General features: G+C 46.9%; 2 protein-coding genes and 1 long non-coding RNA gene across 3 annotated transcripts; 1 reads left to right on the top strand and 2 right to left on the bottom strand.

Moving 5' to 3' along the window:
* Positions 1–2,178: 2,178 nt before the first annotated feature.
* S100A6 (S100 calcium binding protein A6) lies at positions 2,179–3,674 on the bottom strand. Its single transcript, XM_026689408.2, has 2 exons — positions 3,461–3,674; positions 2,179–2,434 (listed from the first exon to the last, which is right to left on the bottom strand). Exons 1-2 carry the CDS (start codon positions 3,596–3,598, stop codon positions 2,300–2,302), a joined length of 273 nt encoding a protein of 90 aa, XP_026545193.1. The 5' UTR covers positions 3,599–3,674; the 3' UTR covers positions 2,179–2,299.
* Positions 3,675–8,732: 5,058 nt separating this feature from the next.
* LOC148129535 (uncharacterized) lies at positions 8,733–10,199 on the top strand. Its single transcript, XR_015745304.1, has 3 exons — positions 8,733–8,798; positions 9,834–9,869; positions 9,904–10,199. It is a non-coding gene; the product is annotated as an uncharacterized LOC148129535 (long non-coding RNA).
* Positions 10,163–11,477, bottom strand: S100A5 (S100 calcium binding protein A5). Its single transcript, XM_087943142.1, has 2 exons — positions 11,340–11,477; positions 10,163–10,485 (listed from the first exon to the last, which is right to left on the bottom strand). The coding sequence occupies exons 1-2, from the start codon at positions 11,475–11,477 to the stop codon at positions 10,342–10,344; spliced, it is 282 nt and encodes a 93-aa protein (XP_087799268.1). The 3' UTR covers positions 10,163–10,341.
* Between the last annotated feature and the right edge of the window lie 2 nt (positions 11,478–11,479).

An 11,479-nucleotide genomic window follows, 5' to 3' on the forward strand; every position in this document is an offset into this window, starting at 1 on the left:
AGTCCAGCTCGGCTCCTTTGGGAGGGCGACTCCGTTCCGTCCCGTCTTGTCTTCCCAGCCAGCTTTGAGCCAGGTCAGTGGTCACTTTTTGGAGGTGCGGTTGTGGGCCTCCCTCACTCCCTCCCCCCCCCGCCCCCAAATGCCCCCCCCACATCCAGTGACGTCGAGTCCAGAATCCGAATTCAGCTCCATCCAAGAGCGCCACGATGCAAGGATATCCCTGAGAGCATGTGCAGAGAGCAAGGGCAGAGCAGGATCTTGCAGGTTTTCTTACCTTTCCTCGATTCCGCTTATCATTCCTTTCCGGATGGCTCCAAAGCAAAGATTTCCAACAATTTAAAAGGATCTCTTCCCTATTTCCCCTTTTTTTATTTTTTGTTCATGGGAAGAGGGGTGCATTCTTTCCCGCACAACCATCGTACCCCTCTGTGTGCTAAAGAAGGTGTGGCCTTGCAAGAAACTGGTTTGTTCGATCAGGGTTTATCAAGCGCGCCCCCGGCTCTTAAAACGGGAATTTCCAGCCATTTTGGGGAAAAATATTTCTCTAATTCTGATTTTTCGTTCAAGGGGACGTTTTCCTGAGCGCTCCCTTTTTTCCCCCCACTTCAAAGTTTGTCATCCCAGAGAAGAGAGAGATGGTGGCCTTCCATGAAATTGTGGATTGTTTGATCTGGGTTTATCGAGGGCGCCCCCTGGCTCTTAAACACGGGGATTTCCAGCCGTTTTGGAGGAGAAAATACCTCCCTAATTCTGATTTTTTATTCAAGGGAAGAGGAATGATTCCTTTCCCGGAGGGTTTCCTTTTCCCACGACAAAAATTGTCATCCGAGAGAAGAGAGCGGTGGTGGCGGGCTTGCATGAAACCATGGTTTGTTTGAGCAGAGCTTATTGGCCGGACCACCCACCCCAACCTGGCCTGCGAGATCCTCAACCCCGGGCCCATTTTAGCTCTGATGGGATTGGCTTTTTTGGGGGGGGGGGGTATATCGGGAAGTCCTTCCTCCCAGGGTCATCCTTCAGCCATACAGGTAGTCCTCCACTTACAACGGTTCGTTTAGCGGCCCGTCCAACGGCACTGTTTTTCCACAGTTCAAAACCTTTGCAGCGTTCCCCCCTGATCCCGCGATTCCTACTTAGGACAAGTCGTTTGCGTCCGTCCCCCTTTTGCGATTTTTCTGACCGGAAAATTCAAAAAGAAGGGGCGGGGGAATCCGGATTCACTTAACGACGAGGTCGCTAACTCGTCCGCTGCAGCAATCCGTTTAACGACGGTGGCAAGAAAAGTTAAAAAGGGGAAGGAGGGGGGGGGGGAGAGCAAACTTCGCTTAACACCCGTCGACGTTGGGACGCGTCGTGGTCGTACTTGGGGTGAGTTTCGGCTCTCGGCGACTCCCGAGCTGGGTCGCTGTCGAACTTGATTGACAGGACCCCCCACCCCACCCCGTTTTAAAAAAAGGCGCGATAATTTTTTTGTAATGATTTAAATTGTCATTAATTAAATAATTTGGGAACGAGCCGTGGGAATCGAGAAGGGGGGGATGTGTGCTAGCCCCCTGAGGTTCCTTAAAAGCAGGTTTTTTTTCCCCTGCCAGAAGCCTTTTTGCAGCTTTGTCGAAACGCAGGTTGGAATCCTAAGGCTGAAAAAGGGACCCCCGGAGGTTGTCTAGTCCAACCCCCGGCCCAAGCAGGAGATCCTATGCCTCTGCTGGCAAGCCATGATTGGAACCGCGAACTCCTCCCCTGTTTCACTCCTGTATCTACCCAAAACAGCTCCCCTCCGGCGTACGGGGAGTCCTCAACTTAGCGTCCGTTCCACATTTGCGACGCTCCTTGAAAAAAAACGGCCATCCCACGAGCAAAGGGCAATTGAAGTTGGATTCTCTGACTCACCAAACTCTCCCCCCGCCCGCCCCGTGATCTGAGTCAACACCCATGGGTGGGGGGTGGAGTCGCCTTCCCCATAAGGGGCGCGTCTCACTTAACGACAAGCTGCAGTCATAAGTCGAGGACCTTCCCCAATCGATATGGAAAGCAGATTTCTCCCCCCCCCCTTCTTCACACCCAGGAGTAGGGATGATGGAAATACAACTTTTTGCAAACGTTTTAACTCTTTTTTGGGGGAGGAATGGTTCCTTTTCCGAACGAAGACGACAAAAAGACAAAAGACCAGTCGGAAAGTTGGGAAAAAAAACTTTTTTTTCTTTTTTTTCCTTCTTAAATCTTCCTTAAATTCTCCCCAGGGCCTGGTTTTCTTTCAAGCCCCCCCGCCCCCAACCCCCAATTTCCCCCTCTGTCCAGCCTAGCTGGTCAAAGCTTCGTTGTAAATCATGGCCATAGCGCCCAGGAAGGTAACGTATTCCTGGAAATTGACCTCTTGATCCTTGTTCCGGTCCAAATCCTCCATCAGCCCTTGGATCTCGGCTTCGTGCAGTTTCTGGAATGACAAGGGAAGGAAAAATAATAATAATAATGAGGTGGAGGAGGAATAGAAGGAGAAGAAATAGAAGGAGAAGGAGAAATAGCAGGAGAAGGAAAAGAATAAAAAGAAGAAATAGAAGGAGAGAAATAGAAGGAGGGAGGAGAAAAAAATAGAAGAAATAGGAAAAGAAATAGGAGAAGAAATAGAAAAAGGAGGAGGAGAAAAAGGAAAAGGAGAAATAGAAGGAGAAATAGAAGGAGAAGAATAAAAATAGGGAGAAGAAAAAAATAGAAGAAGAAATAGAAGGAGAAATAGCAGAAGGAAAAGAATAAGAAGAAATAGAAGGAGGGAGGAGAAAAAAATAGAAGAAATAGGAAAAGAAAAAGAAATAGGAGAAATAGGAGAAGAAATAGAAAAAGGAGGAGAAAAAGGAGAAGGAGAAATAGAAGGAGAAGAATAAAAATAGGGAGAAGAAAAATAGAAGAAATAGAAGGAGAAGGAGAAATAGCAGAAGGAAAAGAATAAGAAGAAATAGGAGGGAGGAGAAAAAATAGAAGAAATAGGAAAAGAAAAAGGAGGAGAAGAAATAGAAAAAGGAGGAGGAGAAAAAGAAAGGAGAAGAAGAAATAGAAGGAGAAGGAGAAATAGGAGAAGAATAAAAATAGGGAGAAGAAAAAAATAGAAGAAGAAATAGAAGGAGAAGGAGAAATAGCAGAAGGAAAAGAATAAGAAGAAATAGAAGGAGAAGAAATGGAGGGAGGAGAAAAAAATAGAGGAAATAGGAAAAGAAATAGAAGAAATAGGAGGAGAAGAAATAGAAAAAGGAGGAGGAGGAGAAGGAGAAAGAGAAGGAGAAATAGAAGGAGAAGAATAAAAATAGGGAGAAGAAAAAATAGAAGAAGAAATAGAAGGAGGAGAAGAAATAGAAGGAGAAGGGATTTAAGGGTAGGGAGGGGTTGGAAAGGGCCGACGTTGGCCGAATCAAGAGGCTAGTCCTCATGGTTAGAAAAATACCCGTCCCTTTTCCTCGGGTGCACTTACCGGCCCGATGGTCAGCTCTTTCTTGATCAGTTCCTTCAGTTCACTCTTGCTCAGGGAGTTCTTGTCGCCTTCCTTGCACGCGTATTTGTGGAAAACGGCCACCAGAGTGCAGAGGGCTTGGTCGATGGGGGTGGCCATGATTCGAACTCGGAACCGGGAGAGAGGATCTAGACGAGAGAGAGGAGAAAGAACAATCCCAAGCTTTTTTTTTTTTTTTCCCTGTCTCCTTTTTCTCCCTCCGGGTTTTTAATTTTCAATCATTTTTTATTCTTGGTCCTCAAAGCTGGCTTCGCTTTGCATTCGTTTACCCAAAGAGGCTTTTGATTTTAAGCTGTGATTTCATTTTAATGGCCACGTTCAAAGGTTATCAAAAGTATTCCTTCAGGCTGGGCTGGGCCGGGCTCCAATTCCCCACCCTGAAAACGCTCGCTCTTTTAATTTCCCCTTGTGGAGCCTCTTTGGCTAGGAGGAGTCTACCTTGAAAGTCCCCAACCATCCTTTTCTTTTCCACTGACAATTCTTTTATTTCCGCCCCCCGCGCCCGTCTTCCCAACCACCATATTGAATCCTTGCTTTTCCTCTGCTCCCTCCCGAATGCTTTCCTCATTCCCCGGGTCGAATATTCAGGCCCATGTTTGAGGGGCACACCCGGAGGTCATTTAGCCTGACCCCCTGCTTCCTTGTCGGAGCGAAAGCAGAGAATTCCTGCTCCTCCGGGGTGCCTGATCCACTCTCGTGTTTTAAGTTTCCTTTTAGCGGCTCAGACAGGCCACGGTGCTTATTTTTTTGGGGAAAAAAATCTTTTTTGATTGGCAGGCTGGGGGGCGGGGGGGAGAAGCGATAGGGCCTGACCCCAAAATCCCACTTTTGCAGAAAAAGTTCATTAATTCATTTCCCTCTGGATCAGTGGCCCTTTTCACTTGGGAATCTTCCTTTTCCTTTCTCCTGTCTCCCTTTTTTCCTTCCTTTTTTCCTTCCTTTCTTCCTCCCCTCCTTTTCTCCATCCTTCCTTTTTTCTCCCCCTCCTTTCCTCTCCCATCTCCTTTTCTCCATCTTTCTTTTTTCTTCCCCTCCTTTCCTCTCTTTCCCATCTCCTTTTCTCCATCTTTCCTTTTTTTCTTTCCCCCTCCTTTCCTCTCCCATCTCCTTTTCTCCATCTTTCCTTTTTTTGTCCTCTCCTCCCACTTCCTCTCCCCTTTCCTTTCCTTTCCTCTCCTTTCTTTTCCTTTTTCTTTTCCTCTTTCCTCCTTTCCTTTTCCTTTCCTCTTTCCCCTGCCACCTCTCTTCTTTCCCTCCTTTCCTTCCTCTCTTCCCCTTTCCTTCCTCCTGCTTTCTTTCTCCTTTCCCTCTCTTTCTTCCTCTTTTCTCCTGCCCTCCCCTTCCCCTCTCGTCTCTCCTTTCTCTTTTTCCACCTTCCCTCCCTCTTTTCTCTCTTTTTCTCCTCTCTCCTTTTTCCCTTCCCTTCTCCCTATTTCTCCTTTGACTTAATTTAAGCCATGAGATTTCCCGGCAACGCCACCGGTTGGCATTCCTGCTTCCTTGCCAGCTGTGACGTTGTGAGTTGACAACACATCCCAACCACACACAAGCCCTCCGAACGAGGCCAGAGCTTCTAATCTCCGGGGGGGGGGGAATGAAATGAAAATCCCAATTTTCTTCCTTGCCTGGTCATCCCACCACTTCTCGGCCTGGGCCTGATCAGAAGGGACCCAACGGGTCGTTTTTCAACTGCAAAAATGGAATATTTTCCCCCCTCCTGCTTCCCTTTCCTTCGTAGCCAACTCCTCGTCTTTTTCATCTGCCAAAAAAATGTCATTAACATCCTGCCATTTTCCCTTAATTCGGTGCGTTTTCCTGCAAACGGATACACAAATCCCGGACGGCTTGCAAGCCGTAAACAATATCATTTCCAAAAAGGTCTTAAATCTCAGCCGTTACTCCCTGATATTTTTATTTTTATTTTTAATTTCTTTTATTCTAAAATAAAAAAAAATATTTCCTTTTTGGAAAAGGGTCTTTATTTTTAAAAGCACCCCATGTCCCGGGGGGGGGGATTTATTTATTTATTTATTTCCCTCTCCAAACTAGGACCTTTTTTCTACTGGTTGCAAAGTGAGACGCCGAAAGAAATTTAGAAAGAAAGGGGAAAGTCGGCGCAGGACGCAACGGGAAGAGCTGCAGTTCGAATTGAGCACCTGATTTATTTATTTTTTTGGTCTCCTTTCTGGACCGGTGAGAAGCGGGGGTTTTTGGGGGGGAGGGGGAGGAGTAAAGAGAAAAAGTTTAGAGGGTACCCTAAATAAAAGCTGCACCCCCTTCCCCAAATTTCCCCCAAACTTTTGCACATTCCCAGGTTTTCCCACCAGGTGGCATCAAAAATTGGGTGTGGGGGGTAGTTTGGAAAGTTAACTTGGCCAGCCAACCGATGGTGAGTAACTTTGTGTGGGGTGTGTTAGGGTGGCAACGGCCCCACCCGTTGTGTGTCTTTTATTCCCGCTGCCCCCACCAAAGGAGAGACCCTGGCAAGATGGCGGAGAGGGGGGCGGAGAAATTTTTCAGGGCCCCCCCACTAGGGACAGTGGGTTACTAGTGGGAGTAGAATGGTCTCTTTGCCCCCAATGACCCACCCACGCCGGGCGTGGCTGGCAGCCTTTCTCCAGCCAAGGAAGACATTTTGCTTTTCCCCCTGCTATTTAACAGAAGAACAGAGCTGGGGGGTACACCCTAGAGGTCATCTAGTCCAACCCCAGGAAACCCCCCATCCTCGATCGTTCTTAAACTTAACTGGCTGCCCACCCTCCCTCCCTATTGCAAAGGAGGCTGCTGCTAGGATGGCGGGGTGCCACTCTGCACATGCCCCGGGGAGGGGTGTGTGTGGCGGGGACTAAGAAGGCAGCAGCTGCAGTTGGGAGGGCAATCAATCATCTTCAGGAGAGGGAGAGAAAGAAGGAAGGAAGAGGAAGGAAGGGAAGAAGGAAGGAAGAAAAAAGAAAGGGAGGGATAGAGGAGAGGGAGGGAGGGAGAAAAAGAAAGGAAAGAAAGAAGAAAGGAAGGACAGAAAGACAGACAGAAATAAAGGAAGGAAGAAAGGAAGGAAGGAAAAGAAGGGAAGGGATAACCATAACCAAGCCCTCCCCCCAAATGTTATTTTCTGTTCTTTTTTCCCCCTCTATCTTGTTATTTTCTCTCCTACCTTTCCCGACTGGCTGAGCCTTTTTACAAATTCCTTACTCCCCCCCTCAAAAAGAAACCCAAACTTTTCCTTTGGGTGGGTGGGTGGGAGAAAGATCAGCCCCCCTCCCCACTCCTTCCTCTTCCTCCTCCCCAACGTCCCCCAAATTCTTCCGAAGGAGAAAAGAGGGGGGGGAAATCCGAAGGAGAAAATGGCAAGAAGGGAGGAATACTTACTGCAAAAAAAAGGAGGTGCGGTGAGACGGCTGGACAAGGGAAAGTGGTGGACCCACCGAGGGGGGTGTCCAGATTTATCGGGAGGGGAGGGGCCTGGCCTGGCCGAACCTGCCCCCCCAGAGACGTCGGATTGGGTGGAAGGGAAGAAGCCCCTCCCCTTCCTTTGCATGTCTGACACCCCACCTTAATTTGCTGCTATTAAATCCGATGCAGGTTGACACACTTTTTTTGAAAAAATAGAAGGTGGATAGGGAAAAAAAAAAGATTTGGTTTTATCCTGAGGGCTAGAAACTTGATCTGCTCCTTTACTTTGTTTCCGCCTCTGCTTTCTTTCTTTCTTTCTCTCCCCCTTTTCTTCCTCCCCCTTTCTTTTTATTTCTCCCTCCCTTCCCCCTCTCTCTCCTCTCTCCCTCTCTTTCTTTCTCTCTCCCTCCCTCCCTTTCTCTCCTTCCTTCCCTTCTTTCTTTTTCTTCCTCCCTCCCTTCCTCTTTCTCTCTCTTCTCCCTCTCCCCTTTCTCTCCTTCCTTCTTTCCTTTTTCTTCCTTCTTTCTCTCCCTCCCTTCCTCCCCCTCTTTTTCTTTCTTCCTTTTCCTTTTCCTTCTTCCTTCCTTCCTTCCCCTTCCTTCTTTTTTTCTCTTCCTTCTCTCTCTTCTTCCTCCCTCCCTCCTCTCTTTCTTTCTTTCTTTCTTTCTTTCTTTCTTTCTTTCTTTCTTTCTTTCTTTCTTTCTGTCTCAGTTCATCTCTCCATCTCTTTCTTTCTTTCTTTCTTTCTTTCTTTCTTTCTTTCTTTCTTTCTTTCTTTCTTTCTTTCTCAGTTCATCTCCCTCCATTTCTTTCTCTTCTTTCTTCTTCTCTCTCTCTCTCCCTCCCTCCCTCCCTCCCTCCCTCCTTTCTTTCTTTCTTTCTTTCTTTCTTTCTTTCTTTCTTTCTTTCTTTCTTTCTTTCTTTCTTTCTTTCTTTCTTTCTTTCTTTCTTTCTTTCTTTCTTTCTTTCTTTCTTTCTTCATTTTCTGTCTTTCCGAATCTTAATTCCTCCCCCGACCACTAAGAAAATGAGATTGTACACAGTAGGGTGGGGTGTTTTTTTTTAAATGGACAATTAGGCACGGAATAAATCAATATTCCTATTTCTTTGTCTGTCTGGCTGGCTTCAGGGCAAAGTCTTCCTGTAATTATCTGGAGAAAAAGGGGAGAGTTTGTGGCCTCTCGATTTGTTGTCGGTACACTTTTTTTTTTTTTTTTTCCTGCCGAACCTCAAAGTGCGACCTTGGGGCAAAACTCACACACAAAAGTGTGAGGCTGAAACCTCCTCATCTCACTCTTGGGAGTCAAAAGCTGTACAAACTTGAAGGTCCTGATTGTTCAAGCCCCACTTCCAGGTGTGGGTGGCCCGGGAGGGATTTGGGCTGCCAAAATATATCCCTCTACATCACCCAACCCAACGCTGCTGCTGCTGCGTGGTTGCTGCGTTGCCAGTTTTAAGCCCATTTTTGAGATGCAAAAGGGATTTCTTTTTTTTAAAAAAAATGTTGATTTCCTCGCTGGGGGAAGCAATTGAACTGAATCTGGGATTCTCTCCATGCGTGTTATGCAAGGCCCAAGTTTGTAAACCTGCAACGCATTTCTGGATTGCCACGATTGTGGTGGGAGAGATAGATAGGTAGATAGATAGACAGACAGACAGACAGACAGACAGACAGACAGACAGACAGATAGATGATGGGGTAGGTAGGAAGGTAGTAGAGAGAGAGAGAGAGAGAGAGAGAGATAGGGGTAGGTAGGTAGATGAGAGAGAGAGAGAGAGATAGGGGTAGGTAGGTAGATGATAGAGAGAGAGAGAGAGAGAGAGATAGGGGTAGGTAGGTAGATGAGAGAGAGAGAGAGATGATAGGGGTAGGTAGGTAGATGAGAGAGAGAGAGAGATGATAGTGGTAGGTAGGTAGATGATAGAGAGAGAGAGAGAGAGATAGGGGTAGGTAGGTAGATGATAGAGAGAGAGAGAGATAGGGGTAGGTAGGTAGATGATAGAGAGAGAGAGAGAGAGATAGGGGTAGGTAGGTAGATGAGAGAGAGAGAGAGAGATAGGGGTAGGTAGGTAGATGAGAGAGAGAGAGAGAGATGATAGGGGTAGGTAGGTAGATGATAGAGAGAGAGAGATAGGGGTAGGTAGGTAGATGAGAGAGAGAGAGAGAGAGATGATATGGGGGTAGGTAGGTAGATGATAGAGAGAGAGAGAGATAGGGGTAGGTAGGTAGATGATAGAGAGAGAGAGATAGGGGTAGGTAGGTAGATGATAGAGAGAGAGAGAGATAGGGGTAGGTAGGTAGATGAGAGAGAGAGAGAGAGAGAGATGATAGGGGTAGGTAGGTAGATAGAGAGAGAGAGAGAGAGAGATGATAGTGGTAGGTAGGTAGATGATAGAGAGAGAGAGAGAGATGATAGGGGTAGGTAGGTAGATGATAGAGAGAGAGAGAGAGAGAGATAGGGGTAGGTAGGTAGATGATAGAGAGAGAGAGAGAGATAGGGGTAGGTAGGTAGATGATAGAGAGAGAGAGAGATAGGGGTAGGTAGGTAGATGATAGAGAGAGAGAGAGATAGGGGTAGGTAGGTAGATGATAGAGAAGAGAGAGAGAGAGATAGGGGTAGGTAGGTAGATGATAGAGAGAGAGAGAGAGAGAGATAGGGGTAGGTAGGTAGATGATAGAGAGAGAGAGAGAGAGATAGGGGTAGGTAGGTAGATGATAGAGAGAGAGAGAGAGATAGGGGTAGGTAGGTAGATGATAGAGAGAGAGAGAGAGATAGGGGTAGGTAGGTAGATGATAGAGAGAGAGAGAGAGATAGGGGTAGGTAGGTAGATGATAGAGAGAGAGAGAGAGAGATAGGGGTAGGTAGGTAGATGAGAGAGAGAGAGAGAGATAGGGGTAGGTAGGTAGATGATAGAGAGAGAGAGAGAGAGATAGGGGTAGGTAGGTAGATGAGAGATAGATAAGGTAGGTAGGTAGGTGGATGGATAGATAGGTTAGATAGATTAGATAGGTAGGTAGGTAGATTGATTAGTTAGATAGATGAGATAGATTAGATGTATAGATTAGATAGAGATAGATATAGATATATAGAAATATAGAAATTGTGTGTGTATATAATTAAATTAAATTTCTGGGCGACAGGGATATATACATACATACATACATACATTTATTTCCCTGTCGCCCAGAAATTTAATTTAATTTATCAAATGGTACCATTGCCTGAAAAGTCAACCAACAAACAGACATGAACAATAGTTTAAAAAAAAACACGATCACCATTTTTGCCACGTTGCTCCCCTTTTATTCTGCCGTCCTCAGACTCTGCATTTTATTAATTTAGATATGGGGAATAATATTACTCAGAGATGCTTAAAAGAGGACTTAAGAGGGTTTTTTTTTCTTCCTTTCCTTCTCTCCCCTCCCTCCCCTCATTGAAGGACGCTCCTCACTTTGCGTCCTTTTGGAAGAATTCATTGTAGGACATGCAGAGGGCCGTCAGGAAATTGGTATATTCCTTAAAATCGATCTCGTCGTCGTGATTCTTATCCAGGCTTTCCATCAGCTTGTCGATCCCACGATTCTTCATTTTCTGCAACGGGGCGGGGGGAGGAGGGAGGAAAGGTTCTGGGTTCGAGATGTGCCGTAATAGTCGGCCTGGTCGGACAAAGGGTCTTGCGACGAATCCCGGAGTTTTGTTATCCGGTTTTGTTTTGCTGCTTCAGGGCCGAACTTCCCAGCGCTGAGTTCAAATTCCAGCCTGGGGCTCTAGTCCTCATGACCCCCCCGAGATTCATAAGGCACAGCACTCCTCGACCTTACGACTTAGCCAGTCCCAAAACAGGAATTGACACCCCGTCCCCAATGTTCCCCCACCTTCCCCCGAGCCCATTTTCCGTGGCTTGGCAACCGATCCACCTTTATGACCATTTGGCACGGGACTGTCTTTTAACGATGCTCTTTCTCTCTCTCTCTCTCTCTCTCTCTCTCTCTCTCTCTCTCCCCCCCAATTTCCGGTGAAAACCCGTGAGGAATGGCGCCTTCCCTTTGTGATGGCCACCATCCGCTTAGCGACTGCCACTTCCCAGAAATGGCATAGAATCTCTCGCTTGGGCGGGGTGGTGGGGGTGGTCTAGATGACCTACAAGGTCCCTTCCAACTCTGATGATCTGTTATTCTGCCACAGAAAAAGGCACGGTCATGAGGGGGTGGTGGTGTCACCTCCCGCCCTTGACAATCGAAATTACAGGCTGGTCACAACCCGTAACGGGTAAAACCGACCTTCCCTGGCCCTTGGAATCATGAGGACTAGAAACTTGGGCTGAGTTTCTTGCGTTGTTTTTTTTTTTCCCCTTGCATTTTTTTTTTTTAAATGTGCCCGGTTTATAACTTCGCACCCACTAAGTGAGGGGAACGTTTCCCCTCTTTTCCCCCCAGCCCGCTTACCTCTCCCAAAGCCAGCTCCTGCTGGACCAGCTCCTTCAATTCTTGCCTGCTCAGGGTCAATTTGTCGCCTTCTCGGCCGGAATATTTGTGAAAGGTGCACACCAGGGTGGCCAAAGCTTTCTCCAGCTGGGTCTCCATTG

Source organism: Notechis scutatus, chromosome 14 (assembly GCF_049901735.1).
Source record: "Notechis scutatus isolate UNSWTSFEM ecotype Mainland chromosome 14, rNotScu1.2, whole genome shotgun sequence".
Taxonomy (NCBI): Eukaryota; Metazoa; Chordata; class Lepidosauria; order Squamata; family Elapidae; genus Notechis; species Notechis scutatus.